At 34.2% G+C, this 18,630-nt stretch overlaps 1 protein-coding gene across 1 annotated transcript; it reads right to left on the reverse strand.

Annotated features, from left to right (window-relative positions):
- Positions 1-1,101: 1,101 nt before the first annotated feature.
- Positions 1,102-6,293, reverse strand: LOC110918891 (protein HOTHEAD). Its single transcript, XM_022163168.2, has 5 exons — positions 6,244-6,293; positions 5,532-6,173; positions 4,501-4,910; positions 3,913-4,430; positions 1,102-1,222 (listed from the first exon to the last, which is right to left on the reverse strand). The coding sequence occupies exons 1-5, from the start codon at positions 6,290-6,292 to the stop codon at positions 1,171-1,173; spliced, it is 1,671 nt and encodes a 556-aa protein (XP_022018860.1). The 5' UTR covers position 6,293; the 3' UTR covers positions 1,102-1,170.
- Between the last annotated feature and the right edge of the window lie 12,337 nt (positions 6,294-18,630).

Here is an 18,630-nt window from a genome sequence, read left to right on the forward strand (position 1 = left end):
TTATACTTTACATGCTAGTGACACTTATGTTGGTCAATTCTTTATCAAACGTAATAGAAACAAAAATATAGAACGTGCTTACTTGATAATCTAGAAACAACATAGATGGAGATAGACATGTGTTGGTGATCAAAAAACTATCTGATTTAATATTTAGTTGATAATCGAGCCGGAGGTCTCACTGGAAGCAGTCTCTCTATTCCTACATGGTAGAGGTAAGGCTGTCTACATCTACCCTCCTCAGACCCTACCTTAGCTTTGCTATTGATGGGATTTACTGAGTATGATGATGATGATGATGATTAGTATGAGATCGTTGGAGAAAAATACGTTTAACTTAGGATTGTCTTTAAACATTTTCTTAGTTGTGATTTAATATAAACCAATAGATGAAAGTTGGATTAGATAGGCTAAGGCACTCCATGGGTAGTGGTTGGCGGGTTCGAACTAGTGTTATAACACCGCCGTCATCCCTAAGGGTAGACAAGGCAGGTTGGTTAAGCTAGTAGGATAACCCGTGCAAGGGTTGAGTTGTTTGAGGGGGTTGTTGATCTTGGGATTGGTTGGTGGGTTTTAATTGGTTGGGGCATTTGACTTTTTTTAAATAAAAAAAAAACAAAATAGTTTATGGCATAGACAGGTGTCGCCGGTGTTTACTAGCTAATGGGTACTTTGAGTCAAATTTGACATGGTGGATGTTGGTTGGTTGGGGCAAGGGCACTACCCTTGAATGCCTATTCCTCGCTTTTTGGATCCGATAACCCTCCTTTTTTAACAAATAATGTTTTTCTTTTAAATGCAAAGGAAAAAATGCTTGTCATTATGACATTAAAACACCAGGCTACCGGAATGGTATTAAAATAGTTTGGGGTTGTGGTTGTGCTCGGTGTTAATTGAACGAAGAATGAAAAAATATGTCAAGAGCAAAGAGCCATTTGTGCTGATAACGTGTGAAAACTAAAAAGAAATGTAAGAAATAAGCTAATTCATTCATTCAAGTGACATATACATTATATATAGACCAATACAATACCTTAAAACCCATAAACATTTAGTTGGACCATAAAATAATCTGCGTTTATAGCAGGTTTATTATATACCCAACTTTATTTCATTTATATAAATATTTTTTATAAAACGCAAACTTCTGTGTTTTCCCAAGCATGTATCCTACATCTTTTGAATTGTGGATCTTTCTCGTAGCATTTTTATCCCCATGTACCTGAAATGGCGAATATAGTAAAGTAAATCATTGTTAGTTGATATTTTAAATTACATGATGATATATTTTTAAATATATATCAACTTTTTCTCATTGATCAATATATATATATATATGGGATCGCTAAAATGAAAATCACCTCTAATTGTAAAAACCATGAGAACCACTTTTTGGCCCTTAGATCAACTAGATGGATGGATGAGATTAAAAGTAGTTAATATTAATATTAAAAGGTTTTTGTCTTATTATGTCATTAATATTTTAATCAAAAAAGGTATTTAAGTAATTTTGTTTTTTTTGTCTTATTAGTTTTATTGTTTTTTAATACACTTTTGTCCTATTGCATTAAATGTTTCTTTTTTTTTTTTTTCCTAAAATCAGTTTTTTTTATTAAACAAACATATTGAAATCAGATTTTTTGATAAAAAAAAATTTGCGTGCGTTTTTCTTAAGGCCCGTTTTTTACGCGGGTTTTTTACGACCCGTTTTACGCTCCGTTTTTTCACGCCGTTTTACGACACGTTTTTTACGACCCGTTTTACGACCCGTTTTTTACGACCCGTTTTACGCCCGACTTTTTCACGCGTAGTTTTTTCAACGCGCCGTTTTTACGTTAACGTTTTTTACGTTTTACGCGCCGGTTTCTTACGTTAACGTTTTCCTACGTTTTACGCGTCTGTTTTTTACGTTTTACGTTTTACGTAAAACTTTTTACGTTTTACGTAAAACTTTTTACGTTTTACGCTTTACGTAAAAAGTTTTACGTTTTACGTTTGGCGTAAAACTTTTTACGTTTTACATATTACGTAAAACTTTTTATGTTTTACGTTTTAGGTAAAAAAGTTTACGGTTTACTTTAAAAAGTTTACAGTTTAAGTTTTTTTCTTTTACAAAAACTTTTTTACACAAAAACGAACGCACCCAGGAAATCGTTACTCGGTAGGTGTCTCAGATAGTTTGCTATCATCATCGACGCCTCAAAAAAAATATAAAAAACCCAACAAACAAAAATCAAAAAGAACGAGTGGATTATGGGAAAAAAAAAGAAGTTTCGGCTCAGATTTTCCGAACATCAGAGGCTGCAAAAGTGGGGTTGCGGGTTCAAAAACCTACCCTCCACCATCCTTGTCGCGCCATCGTCCTTTTTTTTTGCATCATCACCGCCGATTCAACATGAACAACATTCAAACCCAGATTCAACAGAATCAAACCCAGAAAGTCAAACCCCCCAAGATTCAAAACCATATTCAACAGATAAACCTGCAACAAAAACACAAAGATTCAAACCCAGATTCGAACACCCACCACCAGAATTCAACAAAAATTAAAACCCAAAATCAACAAAATTCAAACCCAGATTCAACAAAAAAAAACCCCAGATTCGAACACCCACCACCGGATTCAACAAAATTAAAACACAAAGATTCAAACCCAGATTCGAACATCAAACCCACATCGATCAAAACAGAGATAAAATAGAGATAAAAATACCAAATCAGAGATAAAAAAAAACCCACTTAAATGTGTTGTATGTCTATGTTGTATAACATTTTTTGTGCTGAATTTTTGTACTATATTTTTGTGCTAAATTTTTTGTGCTGAATTTTTTTGTCTTAAATTTTTTTTCCTCAATTTTTTTGTGCTGGATTTTTTGTACTACATTTTTTTGCTTAAATTTTTTCGTGCTATATTTTTTTACTAGATTTTTTTGTGCTATATTTTTTTGTACTACATTTTTTGTGCTATATTTTTTGTTCTAGATTTTTTTGTACTAGTTTTTTGTGCTAGATTTTTTTGTACTAGATTTTTTTGTTGTATTTTTAAAAAACAAAAGAGGTGCCACATGTTATTTTCACTCTTATTTATAAGGACCAAAATGCTCTTCATTCCTACTTATTAGGAGTGCCACATGTTATCATCACAATCCTTCTTAGGCTACTTAGGCAAAATCCACTTTTTAGTGGATCCTTCCCCTATATATATATATATATATATATATATATATATTATGTGTTAAATCATTAAAACTAGTATTAAGTCCCCCGCGTTGCAGCGGGGACGTAAAGGCATGCCAAATAGCATCAACGTCACACTATTGTCAGTGACCACCAACAATGGAAAAGCTCGTAAAACAAAAAAAATACATTGAACGAAAAGTAGACGTAGAAACGTTGAACCACACACGCCCGTTGCGACTGTTGATGAAAAGAATTAATACGAAACGTAAAACATAATAAATAATAACTAAGTCAATGCTCCGCGTGTTGCGACGGGCTAACGGGAAAAGTAGACATTAAAACAGAACCATACACGCACGTTGAGGCGTTTTAACTCGCAAAATTTAGAGCGAAACGTAAAACAAAAAAATTGTAAAAGACGAAAAGTACACATGACCAGAGAATAAAAAAGTGTTTTGGTTAAATTGTAAAAGATGAAAAGTATTGGGTTAAAAGTTGAAAACACACACAAAGCATAATGGAGATTGTACCTTAAGCTTATAAATTTGTAAAACAAACTTGGTAAATATATGTGTGTGTATATACTAGTGTATTTACTTGTAAAATTATGTATTTACTCTTGAATATACTATTTACATAACTATATAAATATAGCATATTCACAAGTGAATACAAATGGTTCGTAAACATTTAGTGGTTTTCATTTGTATCCAAAATTATAACTACCTATACCTTCCGAGCATCATCGTAGTAGCTTGAGGATTTGTTCCAGGGGAATTCAAAAGGGTTGAACTATCAATGATACGTAGTGCAGAAACACCAATAACTTTATAGTTGTGATCAACAACTTTATCAACCTGACACCCTCCATGGTAATGCCATATGGTCATCACTGTGTCTTTGCAATATTGCTCTAGGTCAAACGGAGCATTCACATGCCTAGGTCTCAAATTCAAAGGCAAAGCGACCACCAAAGCAAACAAATCTTGAACCGATAACAAAGGATCACGAAATTTTGACAATGATTTCGATTCCAACACCTTTACAATGGTTTCCAAGCCCTCAACACATGTTTGAAGGTCTCCAGGGTCTTTAAAGTAGTTAAACGTGACTTTAGGATTTTCATCCGGATTTGTTGTCACGAGCTCGAGACTTCCAGAAGAGAGTGGGCCCCTCACCTTTTCAAGGATCAATCCACCGTTAAGTTTCGAAAAATTCAAGTTAAAGCGTTTCCCGATGATGGATTTGACCTTGTAACAAAATAAAAATATTACGTGCACCCAGACCAACACTAAAAAAAATATAAATGTATCTATTAACTAAATTTTGGATGTTTTTAACTTTTATACCTACCTCTTTAGAAAGAAATCCAATTTTTTGGAGCAATGGCAAACTAATATTGGTACTAGCGGCTTCAATGAAGCTCCCGAATCGGGTAATACCCACAACCTCAATCAATGAAATCTCTACTTGCTCATGTGAAGGGACTAATACTATATTCATTGGGTTATCAGATAAGCCCTGCCCAACCATGGGTTGGTCCAATAACACCTTAATTCCATGGCCCATTAAATGTTCAGCAGGCCCAATACCACTCAACATTAGCAATTGTGGGCTCCCAAGTGTGCCTGCTGATAATATAACTTCGTTCATCAATGACCCTTTGTTTAAAATTGCCATATGCTTGTCACCTTTCATATCCGTGTACATTACTCCTCGGGCCCTTAGCTCTACACCATACCAAAAATAAAACATAAACTTCAAAAATATTATTAAGGGGTCGTTTGTTTCAGCTCAGTGGGTTGTTAATGATTTAGACATCTTACTGGTTCAGTACTTTATGGTTCAGACTGTTTGTTTCGCGAGCAGGTGTCTGAATGGTTCAGACATTTGCTTTTGAATGGTTAAACATTATACTGGGTCTAAATGGTTAAGACCTCTTATCTGAATTGGTCAGACATTAGCCTCTAGACGGTTAAGCATTATATTGGCTCTTAATGGTTCAGATATCTTATTGATTTAACACTTAATGTTTCAGACCTCTTACTAGTTCAGCACTTATAAATATTATATATTTTATAAATATTATATATGAAGAATACTATTGTTTATGAAAAAATAATTTAAAAAATGAGTAAAAATAAATTTAAGCTTAAAACGTGTTATATAAAAATATTAAGTTAAAAGATTAAGGTTAAAATGATTATTTATTAGATTGTTTTTAATAAATTGGGTATATTTGATATTTTAACTATTTTGTAAGGGCATATATGATATTTTAAGATTTGGTTGGGTATATATGAATTTTTTTAAGTTTGTAAGGGTATATATAAAATTTATCCTCTGATTACCATTGGGTTCGAATAATATTTGGTGCACGGTAGCATTCAAGTATACGGTAATGTTGCTTGGCTCAGCATACTCTAACAAATCGGCAGCCGTGTGTCTCCTCCCGTTGTGGTCGAAAATGCTACCGCCAACTTTAGTTCCGTATATATGTTCATAAGTAAACCCATTATCCGGCAACACCCCGGCCTCCAACAACCCTTCTTTGACCGCGGCTTGCCATGCCAACACCTTGGGCTCAAACGCCACTTTCTTTCCAACCCACTCGTAGGATTCCTTCACTAGCTGAGGGTCCCACCCGGCTACATTGACAAAGTTATCACTTGCCCAAGTAAAAAAGCCCGCGTTCAGGGCGGACCCACCGCCCAGAACGCGGGCCCTGTGATTAATCACTCCGTCAGTGGACACAAATGTTTGAGAGGCCGACGTGGAACCTAGGTCGGCTAGAGTTTCTAAAAAGCCATTAATGGTGTTGACGGAGGGAATGGCGTACGGTAAATCACCTCTTTCGAGCACTAGAACTTTTGAGGCTTGTGAAAGCGTTGCCGCCAATGCACAACCGGTTGTTCCACCGCCGATTACTATGTAGTCGTAGGATGTCTCCGCCGGAGCTTGTGTGGCGTCTCTTGCAAATGTGGAATATGGAGCTACAAAGAATCAATAAAATGTAGTTAATTATTAATATATGTATGTGTAGACAAAAGAATAAGTACATACGTTTTTCTGAAGTTGAAGAAGAAGCAAAAAAGAGGATGATTGCAAACATAGGCAAAAGATCAAATACAAATAATCTTAACATACTAAACATACAAATTGAAGGAAAACCCAAAAAGACAAGGTGGCATTTTTGTAATTACCACCAACTATCAAAGTTACAACCAAAAATACCTAAAAAAACACAATTTTTTTTTTAACATTTTTTATTAAAAAAATCGCTACATTTCGTTAGCAAAAACAAAAAAAAAAAAAATTTTTTTTTTGCTGCTACTAAAAGTAGCGATTTTTTAATAAAAAATGTTCAAAAAATAAAATAAAATAATTTGTGTGTTTTTTTTTATTTTTTTAGATTTTTTTAGGTTTTTTGGGGGGTTTAGTTTTTAGCATTTTAGCTTGGGTGGGGGGGGGGGGGGTTAGGTTTTTTTTAGGTTTTTGGGGGGTGGGGGGGGGGGGGTTAGGTTTTTTTAGGTTTTTGGGGGGTGGGGGGGGGGGTAGGTTTTTTTAGGTTTTTAGGGGTGGGGGGGGGTTAGGTTTTTTTTTAGGTTTTTGGGGGGTAGGGGGGGTTAGGTTTTTTTAGGTTTTTGGGGGGTGGGGGGGTAGTTTTTTTTTAGGTTTTTGGGGGGTGGGGGGGGGGGGGGTTTAGGTTTTATTTGGGGGTGGGGGGAGTGGTTAGGTTTTTTTAGGTATATTAGTAGAGTAACTTTGATAGTTATTGATAATTACAAAAATGCCACCTTGTCTTTTTGAGTTTTCCTTCAATTTGTATGTTTAGTATGTTAAGATTATTTGTACAAGAACTTTACCCTGCAAACATAAACTGGGAAATGAAGGTGTTGTAATCCATAATTGAAACAAGAATTTAGTGAAGTAGATAACAAGAAAACAATATCCTCATAATAATACAAAGAAAGTTTTGTATATAATAATAATTCATAAGAAATCAAAGACTAGTCTTATATAAAGACCACTCATGCGTTAGATTATTTCAGTGTTTCATAACAGAATGTGGTCACACTTGAAAATAAATTATTTTTAAATTGACAACTTCAAAAAATGGAGTACATGTATTTAAATATATTTCTATAAATAAATTAAACTAAATAATTACGCTGGCATATTACTAACTAAAACAGCTTAAGACGAGTTAGATAAATGCACAAGCTGAATGTTCAAATTTCAAACCAATGTACACCTATATGCTATATATCATTTTCCACATTTTGTATTGAATATTTCATTAAGTTTATAAATTAACTAAAATATGATAAATGGATATAACTAATTCAATAAAATTGCTGAAAAAATAAAATAAAATAAAATAAAAACATAAACACTTTGAGTTATAAATGGAATTTGGAAGCCGAACTTGTTCACAAATAAGATCGCTTACAGTAATTCTACAAAAGCTTTTAAAAACAAAAAGTGTACAAAGACACAATAGATCGTAAAATATAACAAAATGTCGAGCAAATTATAACACAATGTGGAGCAAAATATAACACCAATGTCGAGGAAAAAAGACATAGTGAGTTACCAAAAAGACACAATGACGCAAATATAGAAAAGACACAATGATGTAAACACAAATTCCAAAATATACAAGTTAAACATCTAAAGGCAAAAAAACCTAAAATCTAATATTATAGAGTTCGATAAGATGGTTTCAATGCCACCAATAAGGTAGTGGTGGAGTGGTTGAGGAAAGAATTGGTGTTCCTTGTGGCCTAGGTTCGATTCTCACTCTCCTCATTATTTTCTGCGGCATCCAGGTGAAGAGCAAATACGGGTAGCGCTGGTTCGACTTGGATGGGAGGCAGGGTTTTACCGATTATTCCACTGTCGTGCCTTCGGACGGGTGGAGGTCAGGTTTCCGCGCATATGGGGAGACCCAAGGGTCTGGCGGCGGTCGAGTAGTCGACCTTGGCCACAGCGCCCAGTGTCACGGTGGTTGACACATCGTTCCTTGCCGTTAAAAAAAGACGGTTCCAATGTCGTTTGAATAAGGTTAATCGTAGTCTATTTGCTACTCTTCTTACAACTTTTTATTTTTAGGAGAATTTGTATCTGATCTAATCCGTAATGTTACATCATAATATTAAATCATTTTAGTGTTTTAGTTGATGATTTACCTTAAACTTTGTATAGTCTTTTCATGTTGTGGTGTAAGATGAAATGGATAATTAAAAGTAAAAGATAGTAAAGAGCTAGATTTACATCTACAAGGTTTAATTTTCTTAGCTTCATTTTTGCACCATTTATAAATATAGCCACATGCACGTTTCATCTTCTTTTTGTCTGTTTCGTATTTGGAATTAGAATTAGTTTGTTTTATTATTTTAGTTCTACGAAAAGATATTTAAAAATCTGAAATTGCATATAATCATTTTACATTTATGAATGACGATCAAATATGAAGTTTATTTTAGCGGGAGTATAGGAAGCAATAAGATTAGAACATGTAGCAAAATTTAAAATAAAGAGGAATGGTATTTTAGTCAATTTTATTCTTTTCTTCTTCATTTTTCAAAACCCAATAACTTCAAAACCCACCATTTTCAAAACCCACCATCTTCAACCATTTCTTCACTTTCTATCTCAATAATCACTACATTATAGTGCGATTCTCGTCACCAATCAATGATTCAAACACCTGATTAACGTGTTCTTCAGCTTTTTTTGAAGAAAACCCAGTTTAATTTCATACAAAATCTCGTTTTTTCCGGTGATTTTGAAGGTAATCACTCGATCCGTTCGATTCGATCTCTGATAAGTGTTTCAATCATTCAAATTTCGTCAATCGTTGAAGAAACCGACTTCGATCCATGTAAGAAATTTTTTAATTTCATTTTTATTATCTGGGTTTTTGATTTAGTCATTGCGTTTTACGATCTTGGCGGGGGTCCGGGAGCAGCGCCCCTGGCGGGGTCCAAGGGGCAGAGCCCCTGGCTGGGGTTGATTGTCTCTGGAAAATGCATCAGAAAATTAAATTGTCTCTGGAAAACTGCATTCGTAGACAGACTTTTGATCTCCTACTTCCTGGTTCAGACAATTCACAGACAAAATTATTATGCTGGTTCAATGCTTTCTAGAGAGAAAACATTTTCTTTGGTGTTTTTAGCCTATTGCGTTTTAGAACTAAGACATTTTTATGTGTTTTCTGGCCAATGCGTTTTAGAAAAACACATTTTTGAAGTGTTTTTAGTCATTGCCATTTAGGTAAAACACATTTTTAGGTGTTTTCAGTCCATTGCGTTTTAGAAAGAATACTTTCTTTTGTTTTTTTTAGGCCATTGCGTTTTAGAAATGAGACATTTTTAAGTGTTTTCTGGCCATTGCGTTTTATAAATAAGACATTTCTTTGTGTTTTTTGTGCATTGCGTTTTAGAAAAATGTCATTTTTAGGTTTTTTTTTTCATTGCGTTTTACGCAACTGGGTTTTAATTTTTTTTTTTCGAAAATATAGCAATAGTATACTCGTTTTAAAGATAAAAAAACGCTCGTTTTTTTGGTGCAATTTTTATAAAAAAATAATGTCGTATGAAATAGTTATTAACGTTTAAAAAATGAGGGAATTGGAGGAGAGAGAAACTCACGCGTCTATTTTGTTCCCTTCAATTTCTCTCATTTAATCTTAGCCCTTGATTAACTAAACGGATGATTAAGATTACTTACTAGCCTTTTTAGCCAAATAAACTTCATATTATATCATAACCCTTACATTTATATAAAACATACTATCCTCGTAATTTTCTTTTGTAATTAATGATTTAACAAGCCTACACGGTGTAAAAAGAATATAGGCTCGGGCCTTGTTGAGGTCAGGCTTGACTACACCGTTATTAGGTCTTTAAAAAAGTGCGAGTATACCGTGTCTAATTTATACTATCATATTTATTAAAACAATTTTGATAGAAAAATGACTTTGGGTGATAATTAAAAGTCACACTTGTAAATTTCAATATTATCACAAAAACCATCTCTCCAACGCAGGGGCGGACCCAAGCCCACTTCAAGGTGGACAGGCGCATCCCCGGGGAAAAAAATTTTTAGTGTTAAAATTCCGTCGAAAATCCCGTCCGCACCCTTGGAATTTTTCGTCCGCACCCCTTGGAATTTTTCGACCGCACCCTTGAAACTTTTCGTCCGCACCCCTTAGGTAAAAAGTGTTATCAATTTATATTTTAATTTTTTTTAGTAAACTCTTATTAAAAAAATACTACCTAAATTATATAATTTTTAATACATAACTAACTAAACCCAAATACCCATACATTTACCCACTTATAATTCCTAACTAGCTAGCCCACTAAGTCTTAGCTCATTAACCAAACCCAACAATATTTCAAACTATAATAAAATAATTAAAGCTCAGAAACTTTAGAAATTCTCTCCCTCTCTCTCCCTCTCTTGCGTCCCTGCACTGCCAACGAACATCACCCAGCGACAACAGTCCAGCAGCCGGCGACCACCATAATCAGCCACCATACCACCGTCGTTTGACACCAAATCTAACCGGAATCCAAACACGGGTAAGTTTCTTTGTTATTTTAATGATTTTGGTTGATATTATAGGAGGAAAAAAAGGTAATAAAGTTGTTAAATAGGTTTGAAATTTTGTGTGTTTTGACATTGTTTATGGTTGTTTAGATTATTTTTAGGGTGATTATGTTGTTTATATATTTTTAGGGTGATTACAACTAACGTTATGATTTCTAGGCTTGAATAGTTGAAAATTAAAATTGAAACATTATGTTATGGAGCGATGAACTTATGTTATATAGAGAAAGAATTGTTTAAAAAATTAGTTTTAAAGATGTTTTGGATAGATTTCAAAAAATGAAAACACGTAGGGCGTCGACATTTTAATTATGTTTGTAACAAAGTTTACATGTTTTTGATTATTATATAAATTACGTTTGTTTTACATTACCTGACCCGACCCGACCCGATACGAACCGATTTTTTTACTCATATACCTAGGGGCCTAAAATTTTTAAAAATGTTCCGCACCCCCATAGAAAAATTCCTGGGTCCGCCACTGCTCCAACGTGGAACATTTTGCAATATTATTTTCCAAGAGGCAGGATTCATGTTGACATGTAACAAACTAACAATCAAATAAAAGACAATGTAAGCCTTCCGGGTTCATTGAAGTTTTCATTAGAGCTTATGGTTACGTTTAGGGGTGCTTGGAATTCCTTTTCAACTTCTCCTTCTCAAAAAGTCCTTCTCAAATCCAGAAGTGAGAAATCCTTACTTCTCAAAAACTCCTTTTTGAAGACATAATAGTACTGAAAGTCCTTTTTTTCATGGTGTTTGGAATTCCTTATGCTTCAAAAGTTCTTCTCAGATGATGTTTGAGTTTCATTTTCCTTCTCAAAAGTCCTTATGTGCTCCAAAAGTCACTTTTAAAAGGAATCCCAAACACCCCCTTAGTGTTGCAAACGAACTGAATTTTCAGCGAACAGTTCATGAACCGTTCGGCGGGAAATTCGTTTGTGTTCGTTCGTTTGATAAATAAACGAACATGAACAGAAGCAGTGTTCGTTCGTTTATGTTCGTGAACGTTCGATAACACGTTCGTTTATCTTCTTTGTGTTCTACAGTTAACTAGAGTTTTTAATTTATATATTGATTTTTGATATTCTTTTATTTTATTTGAGGTAACTAAGACAAATAAACCCTATTCCAATATTCCCAACTTTATTAGTATATTTTTGGTGGATCTTCTCAATGTTTATGTTGAAAGATTCCTATTTTATTCATGAATTTTATATATGTTCATTTGTGTTCGATTTTGTTAATGAACCCTTGTTTGTGTTTGTTTGTGTTCATGAACACTTGTTTGTGTTCATGAACGTTCGTTTGTGTCCATTTTCATTCATGAACGTTTGTTTGTCTTCGTTTGTGTTTGTGTGTGTTCATGAACTGTCTGTGAACACGTATTTCCTTAACAAACGAACACGAACAACGCCTTGTTCGTGTTTGTTCAGTTCGTTTGCAGCCACGTTAGAAACCAATGCAATCATTAAGAGCAGTTTGTTCAGTTCGTTTGCAGTTCGTTTGCAGCCACGTTAAGAAAAGCTAAAAAACCAAAAGATTCAAGAAAACCTCAAAGGTTCTTGGTAGAACTTAAGCGAAAACGAAAGCAATCAAATGGCTAGAAACTCAAAAGATTAACCAAAAGCTTTAAGAAAACCTCAAAGGTTCTTGATATAAATTAAAGTTTCACAATATATAAATAATCAACCAAAAGACTAAGGGGCTGTTTGGTAACATCTGAATAGTTAAGTGCTGAACCAGTAAGAGGTCTAAATCATTAAGAGCCTGTATAATGTTTAACCGTTCAGAGGCAAATGTCTGACCAATTTAGATTAGAGGTCTTAACCATTCAGAGGCAAATGTCTGAACCATTCAGACATCTGCTCGTGAAACAAACAGTCTGAAGCATCAAGTGCTGAACCAGTAAGAGATCTGAACCATTAAGAACCTCATTAATAGGTAAACGACTGTTTGGCAACTTCTAAATGTCTAAGTGCTGAACCGTTAAGTGTTGAACCAGTAAGATTTCTGAACCATTAAAACTAAAGATAAACACGAACATAAAATAAACTAAATAAAAGAAATAAACTTTGAAATTCAAACTTGGAAATAATTCACACTCCCTATCTTAAAGGAAAAAAAACCCTCGTCTCTAAACCTCCACCACAGGCCCACGAATTAATTGTGAATTGTTAGAAGTAGAAATAGAAATTGGGCCATTACAATTTTATAAACCTACGTGAGATTTTGCATGCATCAAACCATAGGCCCACCAATTAATTAAAAGTACCAATTTTGTTAGAAGTAGAAATTGGCTCATTACAATTTTGTAAACCCACGTGAGATTTTGCCTCTTATGAATTGCAATCACCCTTTTTTTATTGGTTCCTCCTTATTTTGTGTAACATTATGATGATTGATAAAATTTTAAAAGTTCCGGATTTAAAAGTTCTCCACTAGAAACATTATCTATATCACATGTATGGCAACCTCTACAATTTCTTTAATTTGTATTAGGGATCACAATCAAACATATATCACCCATATATCAGTTATTAGTAACTAGGCGAGAACCTCGTGTATTACACGGGGTTGAATAAATAAATTTAATAGTAAATAATAACAATAATATATCTTTAAAAACCTCATTTATTGTATAGGTGTTAAGTGTTGTAATAAGTAAATATTATATTATTTTTAATTATAATTATTATTCAACATATACAAAGAACATGACAGGGAATAGTATCTCCCTGCCATTGGTTCAAATGGGCGGCCGACACTCTCCCATTGGACCAACCAGTTTATTATTTTTACACGCTTTAAAATTACGTTTTTGTCTCGGAACAGTGTTTCCCTACCATTGGGTCAAATGGGCGGCGAGCAATACCCATTGAACCAACCAGTTTATTATTTTATACCCACTTTAAAATTACGTTTTTTGCCCCCAATTAAAAAATACGGTTTTGCCCCAACTTCAAAATACATTTACCTTTTGCCCTGAGCTAAAAAATACGATTTCGCCCTCGGTAAAAAAATTACGCTTTTACCCTCAACCAAAATTACGTTTTCACCCCAACTCAAAATAAAATTTTGTTTTTCCCCTGGCTCAAAATTACGATTTTACACCAGTTTATTATTTTATACTCACTTTAAAATTACGGTTTTGCCCCCAGTTTAAAATAAAAAAAATACGGTTTTCCCCTGGTTCAAAATTACGATATCACCCTCAATTCAAAATTAGGTTTTTACCCCCAGTGCAAAATAAAAATATGGTTTTTCCCTAGCTAAAAATTACGAATTTACCCTCGTGAAAAAAAAAATTGTCCTCCCCCCAGGTAAAAGTAAAAATATGACTTTGTCCCAGCTAAAAATCATGTTAAGGAGCTACCTAACACTCGCTCATTAGTCCTTACAAATTACTGTTTTGTTTTGAGCTCAAAATTACGATCTTCTCGTCGTTTTACTTTTTCTTTTTAGCAAAACTATAGTACTGTTTTTTTAATTGGTTGAGAATCATTCGGCCATCGCCCCGCAACGCGGGCGAGGCATCACCTTGTTAATATACATATGACAAAAAATATTGTTTTTTTTATTAATATCATTGTTAGCAGTGTTACTTATATTATTATGTTTTAATTACAATTGCTACCATTAGTATTTTTTTATTTTAATTATTATTTGTATAGATATAAATAATAATTATCTATAATTAGGTAGAAGAGATTAAACTAAATAATATTTCGTAGGAGATTATCTATAATTAATTAGAAAATATTAAACTAAATGATAATTATCTATAGAGTAATGACCTAATATGATGACAAGTGTCCAAAACATGGTTTCTTTTATTATATAGTTTAGATTAGATTGGGTGAGATATCAGTGCAAAATATCGGTACCAATATTGTTGATGATACTGACTAATATATCATTGAGTATCCTGATATCAGTACTTTTATTCTTAGTTCTACCATTTGTCTTTCTTCTTATTGCTGTTATTAGTGTTTTAAGTTATAACTAGAATTGAGACCCGCCGCAATGCGGCAGTGATTCTTTAGTTGTAACTAAGTCGATTTAGGACCCGCACGTTATGTTAAATCTGTCAAACGGGAGAAAATAGACGATGTAAAAACGTTCACCCACACACGCACGTTGCGTCGTGTTAACTCGCAAAATTTAGAACGAAACATAAAAATGTTAAACCAAAGACGCACGTTGCGATGTGTTAAGTCACAAAATTTAGAACTAAGCATAAAACGAAAAATTTGCGGAAAATGAAAACTATAAAGGACTAAAGTTGAAAGTAAAAAAAGTTGCGAAAATAGATTGGAAAAGATAAAAAGTTTTGGGATAAAAGTAAAAAAAAAAAACAAATAGTTTTGGATTAAAAGTAATTTATGAAATCCTATTTGGTGAAAGTAAAAAAAAAATACATTTTTTTTTTTGGAAAACCCCCAAAGCCAAGGTCACGACCAAGGTTTAAAAAAACGGAAACGAGTTTCGAAGCGTTTTCCCTTCGCCTCACGAGGCGTAAGCCTCGAGGCGAAACGAGACGTAAGGCCGATGCGGTATTAATAAATAAATATAAAAACTATATATATTATAAAAATAATAATACTAACTAATTTCATCATCAGATTCATCAATATCATCAAAAACACACATAAAAAGACATAAAATGCTTGAAATTGACACAAAAGTCAAAAACATCAAAAACAACTATCAATATCCCCTGAGGCGCAACCTTTCTTAGCGCCTCAGCCCCTCTGAGGCGATATACAATAAAAACACCATGAGGCGCGCCTCAGACTCGTTTTTTGGCCATTTCGCCTCGAGGCGCGCCTGGAGGCGCAAGCCTCAAGCGTTTTTTAAAATCATGGTCACGACAACCATATGCATAACAATTTTTTCTTTAGAAAACCCCCAAAGCACACCCCGCGTTGCGGCGGGGCGTAAAACGGTGTCAAGTAGTACTAATGTCACACAACCATCATCGACCACCAACACTGACTCGACGTAGGATCTGCGTGTTGCGACGAACCTGTCAAACATGAAAAAAATAGAGGTAAAAACGTTGAACCACACATGCACGTTGCGTCGTGTTAACTTGCAAAACTTGAAACAAAACATAAAAAAGTTGAACCACACTCGTACATTGCATTGTATTAAGTCGAAAAATTTAGAACTATACGTAAAACGAAAATTTGCCAAAGATGAAAAGTATAAGTGGCAAAAGTTGTGAAGTTAAATTGCAAATAATGAAAAGTTTTTGGTTAAAGTTAAAAAAACAAATTATGTAAGGTTAAAATTGCAAAAGCTAAAAACCTTTGGGTTAAAAGTAAAAAATCAAGTTTAGTTTTGGGTTAAAGTTAAAAAAACAAATTATGTAGGGTTAAAATTACAAAAGCTAAAAACTATGGGTTAAAAGTAAAAAATCAAGTTTTTTTTTTTTTGAAAAACTCCCAAAGCACAATGTATAAGTGGTTATGCACAAAAAACTTGCTTATTTATATATGGAATAATTGTTAGTGTTAAATGTTAGTGTTTTGCAAGTTGTAAAAGGTTAACTTGTTAATAGTAGGAGAGTATACTAAATTGTTAGTGTTAAATTGCTACATGTATAAATTCTGCATGATATTAAAATTACCGATATCCCACCGTGATTTCCAATATCTAAAATATCAGTCCTCGACCGATATCCGATTTTTTACGGCATTAACTGCTTAGGAATGTATATAGTATGCAATTGATTAATAGACAATTATAAAAGATTAGAATGGTAAGAATTTTTTGTTTTGAAAAACCTAACAAGTATACCCGATATTCGCGTATATGCGTGATATTGACGGATAATTACCAAATAGATACCATATGTGTATTGAGCCAGTTTTGCAATGGGGTATAGGGTTGGGATTACCAAAACTAGTCCCAAACCCGCCCCGTTTCCATCCATAATTTGAATTTTCATATACTTTGGAGATAAATAGATACCTTATGCAAATCAACATTCAAACTTTCCATATTTGACTACCAAAATAATGGATCTTCCATATTAGTAACACTCAGACGCCGTTTGAGATGGTTATTTAACTCCAAAAGTGTTTATTGATTTACGACTTTTCAAAAGGAGTTTAAAAAAAAAGTGTTTGGATTAGTTTTTATAGTGGGAAAAGCCCATGGCCGGCCCTGAAGGTGGGCGGGGAGGACCACCGGCCAGGGCCCGATATTTTGAAGGGCACGCTATTTTTTAAAAACTCCAATGTGTATATGTAAAAATAAATAAATTAATAGGGTATACCCATACAAACACCAGCATGGGCCCACTTACAAAACTATTTTATGGTTTAGATTAGTTATTAGCCCATTGGCATTAGGTTTAGACATTTAGTGAGCCCAATACCCAATTTCGGGCCTAAAGGCACGTTTTTTCGAGCTCGAACAAGGTACATGAATTCTCAGAGACGGCCCTGGAAAAGCCAATGAGTAAATGAGTTGTTTTTTAAAAAGTGTTTGGCTTAGCTTATTCATGTAAAATGACCAAAATAGACATTCTTTTATATTTAAAACCATTTACTACTTTTACATATAAAATTATATACTTAACAAATTTTTTTGTGGGTGTGTACAGGTGAAGGTAGAGGGGGTGGCGGTGGATGGTGGTCGGGTGAAGGTGGCAGGGGTGGTCATGGGTATGAGGGTGGCAGGGGCGACAAATGGATGGTGGTTAGGTGAAGGTTTACCCGTCGAGATAGGGTTTGATTGTCGTCCCTAGTTTCAACTACAATAAAGCAGTATCACTTGAAAGATCATAGATCTTTTCCAATAGAAAGTTAGAATATAAATTGCAATTGCAAGAAAATATTGATTGTGTAACGCTCTAGGCAATCATACATTGACCGTAGACAAGAGAGATATTGTGTTACTACTTTTCGATCTCAAATACATCAATGTGATACATGAGACAGGAACCTCACAACTAGGTGTGCCTATGTTAAAGCATTCCCGAAATGAGTGGCATGGCCTCCAGGGAAGGCTCTATTCGGGCAATAAAAACACGAATCCTCAAGCTTTTAAAGGCAAAACGCACAATATTGTAGGATATGAAGCTTGGATTTACATATTGCCTTAAAACAAGGGCAACACATATTTGCTTTTTCGGGCTTGTAGCTCTCGTTTGTATCCCAGTTTGTAATTAGTTAGCCTCGGATTTAGTTGGGTCTTCTGCTAGTTCGATGATCCAAATCGGCAAATTAACTTAGTCCATGGGAGCCTAACACCAAAAAATTCACTATGTGCATCTTATGTAAACAAGTCGAGCCAAGCCTGACCTCAACAAGGCCCAAGCCTAGCTAGTTTAGTTCAGGAGAGTTCGAGCTTAATATATTCTTTTTATATATAACATATAGTTATTTTTATCATAATTTTATAAAATATTTATTATTATACAAGTAGTGTGAGGTTCATTGAAGAACACTAAAAAAGTGGGGAATAATAGGGAACCGACTCAAACGAACTCCGATTGGACTCATTCAACGGTGTTGGAACCGGTTTGTCGAACCCTAACTAGGATCTCTTAATCCTAAACCATAAATCCTAACCCCTAACCCCTAAATATATTAGGGTTTGGCTTTTAGAGTCTTATATTAGGGTTTTGCTTTAGGTTTTAATTTTAGGGTTAATCATTAGTATTTACGATTTAGCTTTTAGGGTTTATAGTTTAAATTTTACGATTTAGCTTAGGTTTTAGCCTTATTGTTTAGCATTAGGGCTTAGGGTTAAAAGAACCTAGTTAAGGTTCGACGGGCCGGTTACAATGCCGCTAGAATGAGTCTAATCGGAGTT

This window comes from Helianthus annuus, chromosome 16, assembly GCF_002127325.2.
Source record: "Helianthus annuus cultivar XRQ/B chromosome 16, HanXRQr2.0-SUNRISE, whole genome shotgun sequence".
NCBI lineage: Eukaryota > Viridiplantae > Streptophyta > Magnoliopsida > Asterales > Asteraceae > Helianthus > Helianthus annuus.

Coding starts and splice junctions, on each gene's coding strand:
- LOC110918891 (XM_022163168.2), bottom strand. CDS start 6,292: ATGTTTGCAATCATCCTCTTTTTTGCTTCTTCTTCAACTTCAGAAAAA. Junction 6,174..6,243: donor TTCTTCAACTTCAGAAAAAC/GTATGTACTTAT, acceptor GATTCTTTGTAG/CTCCATATTCCACATTTGCA. Junction 4,431..4,500: donor TTAAAAACATCCAAAATTTA/GTTAATAGATAC, acceptor TTTTGTTACAAG/GTCAAATCCATCATCGGGAA.